This window comes from Theobroma cacao, chromosome 1 (genome assembly GCF_053813885.1).
Source record: "Theobroma cacao isolate CCN51 chromosome 1, ASM5381388v1, whole genome shotgun sequence".
Lineage (NCBI taxonomy): Eukaryota > Viridiplantae > Streptophyta > Magnoliopsida > Malvales > Malvaceae > Theobroma > Theobroma cacao.
Window position 1 is genome coordinate 4,758,921 of NC_142639.1, and position 18,890 is coordinate 4,777,810.

Below are 18,890 nucleotides of genomic sequence, written 5' to 3' on the forward strand. Positions count from 1 at the left end.
TTCATTACCAATCATGTAATCAATTCCTCTTTCAGAGTGGACAAATATCTTAATGTGCTATATCAACTTAGCCATGATTAAAATTATCACAAGATGTTTTAATTTTCAGTGATGCTTGATAAAATTTAAGACATACAACAAATACGTAACCAATGATCTTTTATGCCATATCAATAACAATACGTTTTCTATATTCTTTTTATTATTTTCATTATTTATCCCCTTTTGATGGGTTACAAGTATTCATCCACTTCTTGATGGGATATCCACTTTTGGTGGGTGATCCACATATGATGGGTTATCCACTTTTGGTGGATTATAGGCATCCATCCATTTTGATGGTAAAATTATTTATCCACTTTTAGTGGTAAAATTATTTTTAAATTCAGATGATAAAATTATCCATCCACTTCTTGTGGTAAAATTATAATTAAAATAGTGATAGTATAAATTTTATGGCCATCATAATTAAATGATGTTGCATTCACTTCAAAAAATGGATGGATTCATGATTATGACCATAATTATTAAATGATGTCACATTCACTTCAGGGAATGTATGGATTTATAATTTTTCCATTAGTAGCTCGTTTGTCGCATTTACTTTAGGGAATGAACATTCATAATTTTTATTAGTAGCTTGTTTGTCACATTCACTTCAGGGAATGAATATTCATGGTTTTTCATTAATAGCTATATAATAGCAAATTCACTTTCTAATCAAGGGACAAATTATATACTACATGATAGTAAAATTCATATTAAGGTTGATTTTTAAGGAATGAAAATACTAAAGAGATATTAAGTCACTTACCTGATTTTTTAAAACCAGAAATCAAAACCCAATCATTGAAATCCTTTTGAAACTTGAAGATGATGAAAACATAATAATTCTAAAACTTGAGAGATTAGAGAATCGTGCTGATAACATGTTATGAAATAAACCTAAAAGAACAACTATAAGAGAAATATAAGAAAAAATATTTAAAGAGAAAGAAAGTATTTAGAGGGAGTAAGAAGATTTTATTCAAGTATATATTTACAAATGAAGTGAAAGAGTCTATTTATAAGCTAATAACCCCTTATATAGATTAAATTTACAAGATGAATATAGCACTTAGAGATTAGATGGATTAAATTTTAATCCAATCTAATTTATATCAAATCTAGATATAGATAACATAAATAGATATTTACAAAAATATTCATAACAAGTTCTTATATTTTTATAATGTTCAGATCACTTAGTACAAAGAGCTTCGAAAAACAGCATCGAACTTATTGAAATATATCTAATTCCATCATAAAATGTGCAAATGCCTGTTGTCATTATTAATTTTAAATAATTTTGTCTACATACAGAGATTTGTGACTTGTGAGCGGTGAATTATGCAGAGCCAGAGTCTTCTTTTATCTCATAAAGGTTACTCTTGTTAAGTAGATTCAAATTTACAACTCTCAAAATTGAGTTTTAATTGGTCTAATAAGTAACCCCATAGACATTAAATGTGAATTTGTTATTATAAATTGTCGATGTAGTACGTCATGCATTTATTTTTTTTACAAAATATATTTTTTAAGGAAAAAAGATTTAAATTTTATTCTTTAAATTATGAACTGTTAAATTTTTAAAATAGATATTCAACCTATATCCAACTTAAATCAATTGATAATAGATGAAGAGAATCTCATTATATTTATATGTTTAGAATTATTGAAGTAATGATAAAAAAATCTAGCATCTCTTAATTTAAAGTATATTGAGAATTTAAATATAACAAGAGCTTTTCCGCTTATTGTGAATCGGTTTGAAGTTAGATACTTGTCTTAAAAATTTAACAAGATATTAAAGTAGACGCTATACCCGTTTATCACTCCTTGCTTACGCCCTTATGTGTCAACTAGTAGATCTATTGTCTTTATATACTATGAAGAGTTTTGAGATGATAGTAAAAGAGATCTCACATTTTTTTAAAATTAGGAGCAATATGAGAATTTAATTAAAAAAATCTCTTTAGTTTTATCAATTAATTTTAGATTAAATTTTGGTCATAAAATTGAGAAGATCTAGACGGTGTTAGTATCTGTATTCTCCCTTCTCCGAAAAAAAGAAATGATGATACCCAAGCATCAAATTGATGTAATGTTCCAAATATGTCAAAAACGCTAAAGTCTAGAGGTCGAATATGAGCCGAAGTTATAACTGGAGAATCCGACTTCCATTCTTTGATGCTACCGGAAAGGCAGGCATCTAATAAATAAAAGCAGGTATCAAATCGTCCCTTCACTTTCGTCGTAGTATTAAAGGTGATGATATCCCTTGTGAGGGGGAGCATTTATTTAATGTCCAAAAGAAAGAGAAAAATTGCTTATATTTTGCAAAACCTAGACAAAATAACTTGGTATACTCCAAACAGTGGGCCTGTGGCATCCCACATTAGAGTTGCAAATGACATAAAAAAGCTTTGATTCCACACTTGTTTCTTTAGGACAACAAATTTAATGGTCACTTTGGAGACCACAGTCTGGCAATGAACCGTCATAGTCCTTCAAGTTTCAACTATCAAAGCCTCAGAAGAAAAAGGGTATCTCGATAAGGTGCAAAAGCCAAAACTTCTTTCTAACTTTTCCCCCTTTGCGATTCTCAATTTTTTTTTTCCTCCATTTCTTTGCTTTCGAAAAGGTAACAATCCAAACGAATCTTAAGAGGACCCCCTCTTTCCTTTGGCTTACCCTGTTGTGTCTCATATCATATGCATTCTATTTGGAGTCATCTAGGACCCAATCCCACCCAATCTCTGTCACATTTTGCACCCACATCCTCCTACATCTTCCACAGTGTTCTTCTTCTAAGGGTTAATGACATCGCCACAAAACAAACAACTTTTCTTTTCTTTTTTTCCATCTTTCTCAATCTTTTGCTCTTTTTTTGCAACAAAGAGTTGTTGTCCTTTTTATGAATGCATGCCTGTCCCTACTTCAAGAAAAGAAATTATTAAGTACAGCATGGTTACTAACTATCTGGCTATTAAATAAAGGTCTGATATGTTTATAAAAGTTTATCATAGCAACACACACATACATATATATATATATATAGGAACTATAATCTAATATATGCTCAAACGAATTTAAAGATTTCAAGTCACATTCAACATATTGATCTCAACATTTAACTAAATTGATAAATGAAGCCTTGTGAAGAATCATCACAATGACACCATAAACACTTATGTTTTTTTCTTGAACGCCAGGGGAAGGGACTCCTTGTATATATATATATATATAAAAGAGTAAAACAGTGAGGTTTCTCCTCGTATATTGCTCAAGGCCCAATACATCAAATCATCTCTATGTGTACTGAAATGTATGTTCTTACTTAGCTTAGATTCTGACAATGAATTAATATGTTGATGATAAAAAACTAGTTGATTATTTAACTTGTTGCCCACCAATTTGGATAAATAAGATTAATAGGTAGAGGCCCAGCAGAGCGGTCTTGTCATTGAGTCCGGTCTCCATTAATCTAAGTTAATTTTAACTAATGCACTAGCTTATATGATTGATTGGATTTTCACTCTAATACGTACGGAAATTGTTACCCAGGCAGTTCTAGCTAACCGTTTCTCTAAGTGTTTGATGAAGCAGTTAATTGCTGTTTAGTCTTGGAACTAGGGGAAGCCCCGCTACCTATTAAAAACATCCCCTAATTGTAGATTTGCGGTAAATAAATATTAATTATTAGGAAAACGGGGCAAAAGCTGAAAGGCTCAAACTTCTCATACGAAATATGATATAATTAGCTACACTTTGATTCAAATAGAGAGGCTAGCTTGCTATTAAATGAAGCAAATGTCTACAAGTCTATATTTATTTATGTTTTACCATAAAGAGATAAAATCCATGAACGCTTTTTAACGTTTGGTAACTCTTGTTATCATTTATATTTGTTCTCATGCAAGGAGCACATGTCTAGAGAGTGTTTCCCATCATGAAAGTAACATCTTTCGGGCAAAATATTATTTAGATATCACTCATCAGACTACTTAAATGCGACCATGTGGTATATATTTGTTCAGGAAGCAATATGATTTGGTGCAAGCTACTAACGTTTGGATACAGGGAAAATCCAAGTCCTGAAAATGTTCCAGAGTACTAGTTAAACAGAAAAGAATTACTTTTATATGTTTTATGTGTAGTGCTTGTTAGGAACCTTCCCTTGGGTAGTAAACAGAACCTTGATCATACAATTAAGAGGATTGTATGAGCCTCTGACAAACCATCTTCTTTGCTTATTAATTGGCACTGTATCCATAGAATGATCTGGCAACAGGATTGATAGAAAGTCACAAGTAAAACTCTGTGTGAAGCATTTGCATAGATATTTTAAACTGTAGAATGTTGTTTTTAGACCACAGGAAAAAGCTCTGTCAAATCAAATTTAGGTGGCGAATGGAGACAGTGGATATGAGGGGGTTTATAGATAAGAAACAAGAAAAATTAAGACCTCAGAGTTACTATTGTGGAAATAAGCAGCCCTAACCCTAAAAAACTGGGTAATTTGCTATTTTTAGTTACTTTTAAACTAAAGAACTCTCAACTCTAGGTTCTATATAACTAGCCAAAGCAAGAATAAAGACAATGTGGCTGTATTAAGTAATACAGGTAGGAAGAAGATGATCAATCACTATCTGATGCAATTAACCTTTGACCAAGATTCCCAACTGGACCACATAATAACAACATGCATTTCCTTATGCAGCTTTAACTGATACTGTGATATAGTTTCCCGAATCAAGCAAAGTATACTGAAGAGTGCAAATCTTGTTGGTAAGCTTTGGACACTAGAGCAAGCAAACTATCACAAAAGTATATCTTTGCTAGTGAACTTGAAACATCAAGCCCTATCTATAGTATTAGTAGCAAAAGGGCCCAAAAACAAGCACATCCCTATCTGAAATCTTACCTTATACAAGGAATCAGGTCCCTCTTTTACCTGCAATGCAGTTGAATTGTGACTTAACAACTCACTGCTAGTATTGAATACCCCCAATAAATAATCTCTTAATTGCCATTAGGACATGTTATTTTTCTTAATGATACAATAAAAAGGTCATGCCAGTAAATGTCAAACATCTGTATTAACTCTCAAGGCACTAATATTGATCCCTTGAAAATTTGAAAAAAAGCTTGGTTATATAGGTATTTAACCTAAGACAAGGAAGTGTACTTTTTATATATCCCATCAACCAGAGCATGTAGACAAGACCTGTCTTATGAATCATCTTTCTTTCACCACAGGACAGAAATTAAGGTTAACAGAAGAGAAAGGCAAATGGTAGTGGAGGCATTGAAATTCACTAAGGTTGCAAGGGAATTAAGAAGGGACAAAGAAGAAAAGTGATTCTAGGGATCTTAACGGAATTTAGCCACCAAAAGGATGCAATTCAAGTGATGGTTTTTAATTGAGGAGAGTTGCAGACAAAAACTGGTGTCCTTTGGGAGTTTTTTTGCTCGCCTTGCTGCTGGAGAGCCCACATGTTTCCTTTGGAAGGATTAAAAAATGAAGGAAGAAACAAGAAAGAAGAAAATTAGAATTAAAGAGCAAGCTTTGGATGTATCGACTTTCTCGAACATGGATTTGCCCTCATATGGATTTGAGTTTTGCATGGTAGCAAATATTACTGTAGATGATGCATTTTTCTCTTTCCCAAAGAAAACACTAAAGAAATAAAATAAGCATAAAAATTCACATAAAATAAAACCCCTTTTGCCTCGATCAGTTCTTTCATTCCCAAGGTGATCCATCAATGAACATCTGGCTAGGTTCTCAAGGTCGACCATATATATATAGTGCTTTATGGTTATTGGGCGATATATGAAGTTTGAGAACCCCATTTTTTACACTACTATAACTCATGAAAGAGCAAATGATTTATAAAAAAAAAAAAAAAAAAGAAAGATCAGCTTCTGTACTCAAAGACTGAAAAAGTGTATGCATTACCAGGAAAAACAACAGGAGGCTTGCAATTGGTAACAGAAACAGACCAGAGAAAGGAGGCCCCATGATCATAACCTTTGTTTGTTTGAACATTAAAGCTAAAATGTACCCACCTTAGAAGAAAGAAAAAACTGCTCAAAAGGGAAGTGAGAAGTGCAACAAGGAAGGCAATGTGTTGTGAAAAAATGCAGGAACAGAAAGTCTTAGAGAATATCTACATTGAATGGAGGAAGAAGGATCAGTGTTGAAAAAGCAGATAAAGAAAAGTACACTCATTCAATGCCACCCATCATGCTTCAAACTCAAGCTCAAACCCCTCTCTCATCTTCCTTTTTCTCACTTTCTCAAGCACATATATCAACGGTAGCTAGCTGAGAATCAATGGACTCAAACAAAAAGGTTGGTTAGGCGAAGTAAAAGACTCACACAAAGGACCATTAACCCATAAATGCAGAGAGACGCACGTAAAGGAAATACTTGTGCAAACAGCAAATGAACTTTAAGATTATAGCCAACGTTCATGTCTCCAAGGAAAATCATCATTGATCCTTCCCGCTTGTTATCTCAGTTAACAGAAAAAGCTTACTCAGGAAAGATCATAATTCCCATGCTCAAAACCAGTTAGAGCTCTCTTCCATTTTCAAGCCTCTTGCATTGCATTGCATTGCATGTCTCCACTTTGCTCGATGCAACAGCATCTAAACCCATTTTCACAATCAAAAGAGATTTGAAATGCAACAAGAAAATATTAGAACTAAAGATTAAGTACCCATTAATATTAATAATCTAATGTAAACCCAACTTAATATAATATTAATAATAATATCCATTCCAACATCATAATCACTACCAAAGTACCAAATCTTAATCCCAAAAAAGATTAAAAAAAACAAAGTAACCCTAAAAAATCTAACTAAAATCCCGACAAAGTAGTTTTGAACTTAGCCAGCCAACTTTTTTCTTTTTTTCCCTCTCTCAAAACATGAAGAAGCGGTTTCTAGGGTTTCTTACCAAGTGTGTGCTTGTTATTATGCATCCAAACTTTCAACACATGCCTTTTCACCCCATTTTCGTTGCAGAACTGTTGAACAACCGCTTCATCATGTTTCTGAATCCGCCACCCTAAACTCTCAGCCAACCCCAACATCTTGTCCTTTTGTTCCTGCGTAAACTTCGTTCTAAACCTCTTCCTTGAACTCCCTTGATTCGAAACATCATCTTGATCGTCCCTGCTGTGCCCTCCCCCGCCTCCTGACGTCGACGGTAAAGCTAATGGCCTTTGTTGTCCCGCCAAGTGGAGGTACCCTGCTGGTGCCCTAAAGTAAGGTGTGAATTGCGGCGGCTGGTGGTGGTGGAGGTAGAGGTCCGTCGTGGGAACGGAGTTTGGTGAACCGAGTTCCGGTTCCTTACGGTGGAAGTTGCGGTGGCAGTTGCAAGCCGCGCATTTAAGAGCGTCGAGGGTGCCTTCAGCTCCAGCCGCCATGAACTCACCGCAACCGTCGACGGCGTGACCGCCGATTCCCACCGCGTGGTTCTTCAAACACTCTCTATACCTTGGCTTCCTCTGTTGCTGTTGCTGCAGCTGCTGACCCGTTGGAGTTATTGAACCCGGTTCAACACCTGACATTTTGACCCGAGATGAGTTTGCTAGCGAGTCATAACTCGGTGCCAAACCCATCTCTTCTTCTTGCTCCTCCTGATCCTCAAAATCCATTTCTCCCCCCAAAATAACTGCCCAAAAACAGATTTTTAATCAATTTTTTTTTTACCTTTTTTCCACTAAAAGAGAAGAAGAAGAAGAAGATAAGAGGAGTGAGAGAGTGTGGCCATGATTTTTTTTTTTAATTTTCCCTCTCTCTCTCTTTCTCTCTCTCTCTATCTGCACAGAAGCTGTTTTTGTTTCAAAGGGTCCTTCTTGACATACTTTCCCGTTGTTGAAATCAACTCTCTTAATAGCTGCTTCTTTCTGTTTTATCTCTTGATTTTTACTGCACTGTAAAAAAAATGTGGCAGTTTTTAACTTTGTTTTAACTGTGCGGTTAAAAAAAAAAAGAGTGGGTACAGTGAAGAGAGCAGGGTTGGGGTTGTCCACTGTTGGGTACAGTCTGCAGAGCGGACAAAAGAAGGAATCCAACGCTTCACGCGCCAGGCACGCGCTTCACCCGACACTGAAACTTACATTTGTTCTGGGAGTGGGACCCCTTCAGATGGTGTTTTACTCGCACGCATCCCCGTTACGGGGAGGTGGAGCCCGAAGTGAGGGGTCAGGTGGCGCGTCTGTTATAGTACGGAGGAGAGGAGTTGGGGGGGCGGGGGGGGTTGCAGTAGAAGATGGGGACACGGAATTACTTGGGGAAGCAATAAATTGTCGGCATTAAAACCGAAGCTCGGGCTACGTCTACGTGCGCCAAGGTTTCCAACATAGGTGACGCGCGCTTGGCGTCAACATGCAATTAATGTTCCGCTGTGTTCTGTAAGGGAGAGAGAAAGTTAAGGATAGATGAGGCAAAATTAAGGGGTTGGGGGTTATTAATACTCTCCTTGTGATTCGCGTGGTGGACACGTGCTTGGAAAACTCACAAGAGCGGCGGTAGTGTCTGGAGGTGAGGGGTCTTTTTCCTTACCAAAACCATGCACATAGCAAAAGGTAGCTCAGCTCGGAGGCTGCTCTGAAGGGGCCATCACATCTCAAAATTTATGGGAAACAAAAAATTTGGAACTTGGGGACTTGGGATAGGTATGTTCTTTTTGGGTCTTCGCTACTTTTATTTCATCAGTTTCCTCAAAGGAGCCACCCCCAAACCCTTTTACTTTTCAATACTTTCAATGCCAATCTTTAGTGTACCTTCTACTGAATTCAATCACTTAGACTTCGAATTGTTTAGAAATTACAACGTCTATAATTGATCGTAATAGGACTATGATCTGATTGTGTTCAATGGACATGAATAGCACAACTCATTTTTTATTCAGAATTTAACATAGTGGAGTAGTATTCTTAATTTGTTATCGGCCTAGCATTGGGTTTCAAACTTGTACTAGATTTTGCACGGCTGAGATAGCCCACTAAAGCTATGCTTTAAATATAGAATTAATTTTGTCTTGCCTATATCAGAAAAAGGAAAATAGAAAAGAAAAAAAAACCATGCAGTATCTTTTCTTTTTTTAATAGCATAATGTCGTTTCATAATCAAGGGGAATTTTGGGTGTATACATATGTAGCAGGCAGTATCGTTATATTTTTTTATGTTGGTTGAATTTGGTGTGTGCCAAAGAATCCACATCAAAAGCTATAAATGTTTGACATACTAAAGACTCTTTCCACAATGAAATTTGCAAAAAAAAATCTATTACATTTTTGTACAATTAAAAGTATATTTAGACTTTACTTAAATATAATCTTCAGTTCGAATGACGTATTTTTTTTACATTATCTAACACGTTCAATATTTTACTTTTTGAAATATTTTTTAAAAGAGTCAAACCTTAATTGATAAAATTAATCTCCTTACATTTACTAATAGCTTTCAATTAACTAGTTAATACATGTAACATTTTGTTGTAAGGGAAGAACTTCAAGATGCAAAATCTATTAGTGAGGTTGTCTTGAAATAAACAGTTTACTTTCAAACATTAAATAATTAAAAGTAGAATATGATAGTCTATCAAACATATATTGTATAGGTAGCTTACTGCAGCTTACCAACAAAAAGTTTTTTTTCTTAAGTTTTATTATATGATCAAGATGTGGAAACTTTGCTTAAGCTTGGAGTTGTTAAAATTTTAAGGGAAATATCCAATCTCAGATTAATTAATTATAATAAAAAATTTATTATATTTCAATGAATAAATAAAAACACTTAAAAAAAGTCTCTGAATTAAATCATTAACATGTTCTTTCTATTGTTATATTTAAAGATTATATATATATATATATATATATATATATATATATATATATATATATATATAATGACATGCACAACAAACACTTTGTGTACAGAATTCAACTCTTTCAAATTATTAAAATTGAAATTTTTCTCGGGTTGAGCGGTTCAAGAAAAAGGAGAGAGAGATAGCATGAATTCTCATCACTCAATAATTCTGGTCCCTATACTATCATCAAATTCTGCATAACAGTGATGGGTAGTCTAATCACATCAAAATCAGAAAAATAAATGAGTCCAAACAATTTTAGGAGGAAAAATCAATAAAATAAATTAAATTGGAAGGAAACCCCATTCTTCCAAAGCTTTTGCCTCTCCTTCTTGGGGTCTCTCCCTCCCACCCCACCAGCACCAAACAATATTTTTTTCTCTTTTACTTTTCCCCAGTTTTGACCAATGCAAAGATTGATATATGAAGTGACCATGTTGGCTCCCTTGCCTTTGGATCAACCAAGCCTAATGAGATCAACGGTTACAAATGTTATTTTGGTTCATTTTTATTATTACTAATATGTCAGCCCGAGAAAAGAAAACGAAAAGAAAGTACTTAGAAATGGAAAAAGGAATGGAGTGGACTGGTGGTGTGTGGGTGTCCAAAGGGAAAGGGAAGGGCCGATGAGAGAGGCAGCGTTAAAGATGATCGTCACGTCATTAACTGTCAGTTGTCGTTTCATACATACCCATCCCAAAATTTTATGTTTGAAGTATTAATTGGGAAACGGAATTTAAAGAGTTGACATCAGCTCTTTTATCTCTTAATCCCTTGTACTCCCCCCCTTTCCCTACTTTAGATTTCTTATCACTTTATCACCAACTTGTCTAAGCCACTCTTCTTCTTCTTCTTCTTCTTCTTCTTTGATAATTTGTCAACTTTATTTATCTAATATTTTAAAAACAAAGAAAGAACACTTAGAATGCTCATGATTCTGAGTATTTCTTCTTATTTTTTTCAGCTAAGTGAGAAAACGAAGATACCATCCTTGATCCCTTGCTTAAGAAGAGGATATATATTTTGGACAGTGTTGGATCTTTTGGGTGCTTTTAAGCTACCCAGACCCAGAACAATTTTCTTTAATACTGCAGTAATTGATAGAAAACCTTGGAAAGGAGGGACTGGATAGTTAGTCAAAGGCTGGAACCTCATATTTCTTAATCAAATTGCTGTGCCAACCATTTGGGGTAATAAAATTTTACTTCCATGTCTGCAAACATTGGTTCCAGAAGGTTAAATTGGCAATGCTTTCAAATGAGAATCTGATTTTTTTTTTGTTTTTAGGATATTATCTTCAACTTTAAACTCAACGATGATACTAGTATACCACAATCTCCAAAACACTCATACAACTTCTTTGTCAGATTTTAGTTTTACCCTCTGAATTACACAATACATAGAAAACACTGCAAGAAATCTGACTTCGCAAGATCTAAAATGGGCACCAGTTATTCAGTATTGTCTCACTACTGTCTTGCTGATAAAAGCAATATTTCCAATATTTCGAATTCAAAAAAGAAGAAAAAAAAAAGAGAGGAGAGAACAGCGATAACAAGACTGATAACACTAATGGTAACAAAGAAAAAGAAAAAGGAAAAAGAGATTAGGGTTCAAGTCCCGGGCGTGCCAAAGAGACGAGCAAAGGGGTTTTTCCATGTGATCCCCAAAGACAGCCAGCAGGGCAAGGAGAGACGTCTGACGGGACATCCTGACAATGCAGAGACAGAGACAGAGACAGTACTCCCCCAAAAACAAAAAAACACAAACCCAACCAAACAAAAATAAAAAAGAAAGAAATGAAAAGCCAAAAACAAATAACTACTACTATAGTACTAAATGAATGTATATGAGTTGATATACTATAAATTTTCTCTTGGCCTGAGGAGTGTCAGCTGGAGGGAAACCGCTTGCCAATACAGACAGCTACGAAGAAAGGACATATTTTCATTGTATTCTTATGTAGTCCTTGCCAGTTTGCCATCCCATTTTCTTGCTATCACACGTTTCCTCTCTGTCTCTCTGCCTCTGTCCAACCAACCAGAAAAAAAAAGGAAAAACTTTTGTAAGTTAATGCAATAATGCTACTATAACAATTGAAACGGGAAACGGGGATTCCAGGGAGGAGGAATAACGGAACGGAGAGCCAGCAAGGCAAAAGAAACAAAAAAAAAAGGTTTTTTTTTTTTTTCCCAGAGGGAGAGAGAGAGGGAATTGCGGGGAAAAGGGTGGTGGATTGTGACAGGACGAGAAAAGAGTGGGACGACCTTGATTTCCATTTTCCATATTCTTTGGCAGCCTTTCTTTTCCTTACCTCTTTCTTTTCTTTTCTTCTCTCTTCCAAGATATATGAAAAAAAAAACCAGTGGCCCCCAGCTTTGCTTCTTGTAACACCACCATTTCCCACCAACATATGAACAAAGAAACAAAGAAACAAACCCCATCTGATTTGTTTTCTTTTGCTTCTTATATGCGTATCTCTCTCATGTCATCGTATGTTTCTCCCCATACATATTTGTCTTCTCTTTTCAAAGAATATATATATATATATATAGATATGTTAACGAAGAAATATTAATCTATTGATCATATAATTTAATTAACTTTCAAATCGTTTCAATGTGAATCATGAACTTAATTATTCAGTACTTTCTTCTCTTTTTTGGTACAGAAATATTTATATATTCAACTGACTTAGTTCTCTTTTTCCCTTTTAAAGCATTAATGAAACTGTAAAATGTGAAATGATTTAAGGAACAAATCAATGACTAGATCAGAGCTAGCCATAATGAATACCACTTCTTTGATGGCATAAAAGGTTACAAGGCTGTTTTTCAAGCAGTAGTGTTCTTCTTTTTTTTTTTTTTTTTGTTGGTGTTCTAAACTCAGTTGTCAAAGAGATAAGAGAGTGTACCAGACATTTTCCACCCCCACCACCATTTCCTTGGTTGACATTTGGTATATGTATAAAGGTAAGCTCCTTTTATTCTTCTAACTCCCCTCCCCTATACATTTATCATTGCTTTTCATTTTTCATTTTTCTATTCTATTGTACATGTTCCTACATGTTGGAAAACCCTGAATTTCCTTTCAGTCCAAGAAGAAAGAAGAGTTACATTAATGGGCACTTGGAATGGTTTTCTCTTTAATTTTTTATGAAAAGATGGAATTTGATTTTTTTTTTTTAACATTCTATATAATATGAGATTAATAAGACTCAAATTTATGACTAAGTTCTGTTCAAATCTAAACCTATGTTAACTAGACATGGCAGAGAGTGTCATGGACATATGTGTATGTGACTGACAAAGTACTGTCATATGTTATTGATAATTTCTTTTTTTTTTTATAAAATTATATCCATATGAATTTAAAGTATCCAAGAGTACATTAAAGTAAAATAAAGAGTGTGTATAAAAAGGTCTAAACCTGGACCATTTGATATAGCCAAAGTGGTAGAATTTGATGTATGTGTATTTTAATAGCAATTCACACTCTTTCTTCTCTCACCTTTAAATTCTTTTTATGTTTAGATTTTCAATGACAACAACATTGCAACTTGAATCTATACTGCGCATATAAAGTTTGTGAATCCAGTTTGAACATTGAAACTGGATTTGTATGGACGATATACACATTCAACTTCATGTCTGCCTGATCTATCTTAAGTTTGATTTCAAACAGCTATTTCCAACAGGACTTATGTCGAGTCAATTTTGAATTAAATGGATTTGTCTTGTACAAGTTCAGTTAGCTTGTGTTGGATGTACTTGAATTTGGGTGATACAACTTTTGAGTGAAGTTGGGGGTTTCACTTTTCTTCTGGTTTTTGTTGGTCATTTTATGGTTTTCCAACTATGTTGGGAATTCTTTTTTTTTTTTTTTTCTGAAAAGCATAAGAGAATTTCATTAATCAGGGGGTGGAAGATCCCCTCCCAATCATCGTACAAAGAAGCATCGAGGGTCAGAAAGAAGGTTTGATTTGGTATGCTCAACCTATTGATATACCTCCCAAACCATCCTCCTACTACCCTTTCACTATCAATATAAATTTTACCTTGTCTTATGTATATTGAGTTTATGAAGTGGTGTCAATTAATAATCAAATAACTACCTACAAATGGATCAAGAGATGTATAAGAAAAAAGCAGTACATTATTTATGGATCATGTGAGGAAGCTCGAGAAGGGGATTCAAACCTTGGGTCTTGATCAGTCCCCTATAAAGAGAGAGAAAGATAACTAGACTAAGCTTAGCATTGAGCAATACATAAAGTAAAGAGAATGAATGTAAATGCTAGCATTGTTGAATTTCCCTTTTCAATGTTGCTTGCATGTGAGCGAGTAGGAAGGAAAGAGAGGAGAGCTTATCGTCTGGAGATCATGGCAATGGCAATAGGGGCAAGGCATGGGCTCTTTTTTGTTTGAGAGAGATGTAAAAGCTAGGGTAAGAAATCAATCACCTACTAAATTTGGGCTGACAATGTCAAATGCTTCCTCCACTGGCATCCAGCTTGCACCTAAACGAAAGATATTCTCTTCCGAGACTGTTCATAAATTCTTGCGTGCAATTGAAAATCCTTACCCATCCCTCTTTGCGACAATGATAAGGGGTCTAATTTATGACAATTGCATCAAATGCCCTTGTTCTCTTCTGCAATTGTGTTTTGCCCCATTGCAACCATATCTGCCAAAGATTTGGTATTCAAAATTTGGGATAGATAATTTGCTCAATCCTTCTAATCAAGGTAAGTTTAAAGTCTAAATCTTTTTTTTTTAATCAAATTCCCAAAACACAACATCCTCTTTTTGTTTCAATTTCACATTAAGTTCTATCGCTAAAGAATTTTATTGTTGGGTCTTTGAATCTAAGATCGATGCTGAGATGTATGTCGCATCAAATCTATAATTGGATTGTTCATGATAAAAGATTCGTATCGATATTCATGTAGTCGCTTATGACAACAGATTAATTGAATTATGGTTTTTTTTTTTAAATCGTATACCAAAAGTAAGCATCTCGAAATTCACATTTCTCATACTAACATCCATTTTTCAAATGGTATGCTGATTTTATTTGCACGCTTCCTCCTGTTTCACCTAAGCAAAGACATTGGTTCCCTGTTTTGTCTTTGCAAAAACATATTTCTTCCTGTTTCACCTTACAAACAGAAAAACATTTGACCTTGAAACAGTAAAAGGGAAAAAAATGCTCAGGAGTGAACAATTGATATAATTATCTTGCTTTTAGATGTTCTTATTATGCTTGTGTTTGCATCTTGCAACGTTAATTATCTAAGTACCCTTTGAAAGGAAAACTTCGATGGTTGGAAACTAAAAGAATGAGCACACAAGCAAGCATTTCCAACACAAGCTAGGTGGAAATGATTAGAGTTTCTAAAGCAGCAATCAATTAGTATCAGAAAAAGGCTAAGTGATTGATTACTCAGCTAATTAACTTTCAAATGGCTAATTATAAAATGGGTTCTAGTTTATAACAACTTAGCAGCCGGGGCCAAAGGAAATGAGAACATAGTGGAATAGCTAAAGAACGTGAGATCTAACTATAAGAGAGACATGATGGCCTAGCTAGGCTAAAAACAACAAAGGGTCTAAAAAGGTGAACCGACATTGCTGTAAATCTTTTTGGTTTGATGAAGAAGTAAACTAGAGATTAAGAACATGCTAGTGTTGATGTTGATGATGAAAGGATGAGAATTATTTGATGCAACAGTAGAATGGCATACTTTGTGAGGGATTTGTTGTAAGACACCATACCAATCATGACTTTCAAATAATTACTGTGATACTGTTTTAAAATGAAATGCTTGCACCCCAAGATGATTAGCACTTTAACTTTCCTTTTCTAAGAGTTATGCTTAAAGAAAAAGTGATCCTGAGGTGGTCCAATATAATCACAAATTCTCTATAGGCCTTAATTGCATTGCTGTTAATGTATTTACTTCAGCCTAGAGAGCATGCTTGAAAAGAAAATAGGAAATCAATTCGCTTAGTGTCGTATTAACCAAAATCTTTTATTTTTTTTATTTAGAATTAATTTACCTGCCGAAAAAGATGACCAAGCACCAAAAATGAAACTGTCTTCTTTGTCTTTGTCTATGTCTATACATAGCTTCAAGAATGTAATATTAAATCTTTTTTGGGTTCGAATCCTCCCTTCTTTTTTAATAATAAAACATACAATATAACAAAAAAAATTTGAAAAGGGAATAAGTATTAAGAGAAAAAATTAGGTTTTATTATTTTTTTATTATTTCCTTTTCTGATATCCAAAAGCATGCTATAAATAGAATGAAGTTGATTCATGCTTTTAAAATCACCTCATTTTGGGATGTAAACCCCCAAAATCCTAGATGACCCAAGCTGAGCTTTTTTTTTTCTTTTCTTTTTTAAAATACAGTTGAAGGAAATTTATTGACGATTTTAAAATTTCACAATGAAAAATAATTTTCTCCAATCTTATAAATCAACATTCAAATATTTTAAAGAAAAAGATAATAATTAAACAATTTCTCACCATTATAACTAAAGAGGATTTTCATAGTGTTCTACAAAACTCCTTTCCACAATCTTAATTATTAGTTTCCCCAATTTATTCTCACGTTTTTTATATATGTATGTATATATCATTATTATTTTTGGCTTCCACAATGAAAAGAATCTGCATCGAAATGACCCATTGTGTTCTTGTTTCCCAAATGAGAATTGAGCTGGTGCCCATTGTTTTCCTCAGGCAAATTTGTCTATCAAGTATTGAGTCTTCGGGTTAAGCTAGCCTGCCCCTAAAATGGTGGTGTTTTCTTCTCAAAATTTCACTTTAAAAGAATGTGATTAGAAAAATCATGATATCAATGCGAAATGACATCCAGGCGTGCAAATAAAAGATATTCTTTGTCTCTGTGGGTCACCTAATCAACCTGTCTTTCTTTTTCTCCTCTTTGCCACGGTTTTGTTATCGAAACTCATTGATTGTGACATGATTATAGGGTCATAATTAGCATCAATCTAATTAAGATTAGGCACACTACTTCTACGCCGACACCCTAAAATGTTTTCAAAGTCAATGATTAAGCAAGAAATACCAAAAAATATTTAAAGGGCCCAAGTTTGCCATATGACCCAGCTTTGATCCCACTTCCTAAAACTTTATACAATTGAATTCTTGGGTTACAACCACCGGCCTATGTTAAAAGGAAATTCTACATCTTTGGGCCCAGCAAGAATTTGAGGGAACACTTAACCGAGAATTTTGCCTTTTTTGTTAATCTTCTTTTTAATAAGTATTAAGGGGTCAGCTCAAGGGAATGTTTTCCACTCTAAAAGGTTTCCATGTTCTTCACGGTTTATACTTTACAGTCCAATCAGGGAGGGCCAAAATGCTGTGGAAGCAAGGACAGTGACCATTTTGTTTCCATAGTCATCAGCTTAATCATTGTCTCTGTGATTAGGGTCATAATGGCAATCCACTAACTTGGAGAAGCATTAGTTGGTTTCTAAAAGGCCATTGGGTCTGTTACCTATTCATATTTCATGCGACAGGATCATCTCATTGATTTGCTTAGTTTTCAAATTAGTGAACATTATCAACAATATTGTTTGTGTTACAAAAAGTAACAATGTTTGTTGTGAACTAAGACTCCAACCTCCTTTATTTTCAAGGAGACATGCAAACCAATATAATTTGAATTAGATACACAAGAGCATTGACTTGAAGGTTCAGATTCAGAGGCCCAAGCTGAGGATACTAGAGCCGGTGGTTTGAGAAAATCAATTGCAATGCTAGCTTACCTGTGTACATTCATAATAGCCATGAACAAGTTTGGCTTTGGATTAAACAATAACCCTCTTCATACTAGCAGCAAGAAAACGGGATTTTACTTGAAATAAATATAAGTAAATTGGGGCCGGAACAAAAGAAAAAAGGGTCAATTTTGCTGGTTAAAGAAAATCCCATTATCGTAACAAAGAAGGTACTTGAAAGTAGAGAAAAGATGCTTCTAGTCGTAGACTAGGAATTAGGAAATCGATCTTAGAAAATTTGTAGGCTCGGTTAGTATAACCAAAAGTAGAGATGAGTTAGATAACATTATGGGATCCAGAATCGTTAGCGATTTAGAAAGTAATTCAGCAGCCAGCTTACAACATCATATTCTATCAGTGTTTCTTCATTATATAGAATCTTTATTATTTAAAAGATCTAGCATTGCTTTATAGAAAGGAAGTCGTCACCAAAAATTGGGACATCTTGGAAGCAATAGAGATTAAAAAAATATGTAAGACACGGATGCCTAGGGTTATCCATGAATCTCTAAAGTTCATTGCAGGAACTCTTGGTAATTATAATACCTATGCTTTCAGACCGGGGCAGGAGTAGTAATCATGAGATTAATGCTATAGTCTGAGCCACATACACGAATCAATGACATATTTGCGTAATGAAAGTGCCAACGAGGAATAGGTCGTCATATTGAGAATATGTGTAAATTATACAAAGATTTTATGTGTCTTAGACTAGCTAGTATGTTTTCAATGCATATCAAGGAAATCGGAGCCCTTAACTCTTTTGTACTTTAGACTGCGACTACTATGATGCTAGCCAACCACTAATTTTCAATACAAGGCTTGTTGGACGTAAGCAGAATACGAAACTATACTTGAATCCTTCGTTTAACCAAACCCATCCCATCCCAGGGTTTCTGGGTGTCATAATATAGGAAATTACTAAGCCTGCAACTGCTGAGCTCTTTTGTTTAGGGTTGGATGCCAGCATAGGGTAGTTTATTTTTCTGGTTTTTATGTTTCCTCCTTTGTTTGGACTGTTTTCAATCTTCTTGAGTGTCGTTGTTCCCTCAAGCCAGAGGGTAGGATTGTGCGGCAGAAATCTCGAGAGGTTCCACCATGTTCCCGTTTTTTCATGATGGATGATTCGTGAG

General features: G+C 34.6%; 1 protein-coding gene and 1 long non-coding RNA gene across 2 annotated transcripts; both read right to left on the reverse strand.

The window, feature by feature from the left end:
* Nucleotides 1-6,793: 6,793 nt before the first annotated feature.
* On the reverse strand, nucleotides 6,794-7,958 carry LOC18611483 (zinc-finger homeodomain protein 1). Its single transcript, XM_007047758.3, has one exon. The coding sequence runs from the start codon at nucleotides 7,713-7,715 to the stop codon at nucleotides 6,999-7,001; it is 717 nt and encodes a 238-aa protein (XP_007047820.3). The 5' UTR covers nucleotides 7,716-7,958; the 3' UTR covers nucleotides 6,794-6,998.
* Nucleotides 7,959-11,371: 3,413 nt separating this feature from the next.
* Nucleotides 11,372-12,336, reverse strand: LOC148764453 (uncharacterized). The gene is made up of 2 exons (XR_016024174.1): nucleotides 12,205-12,336; nucleotides 11,372-11,965 (listed from the first exon to the last, which is right to left on the reverse strand). It is a non-coding gene; the product is annotated as an uncharacterized LOC148764453 (long non-coding RNA).
* Between the last annotated feature and the right edge of the window lie 6,554 nt (nucleotides 12,337-18,890).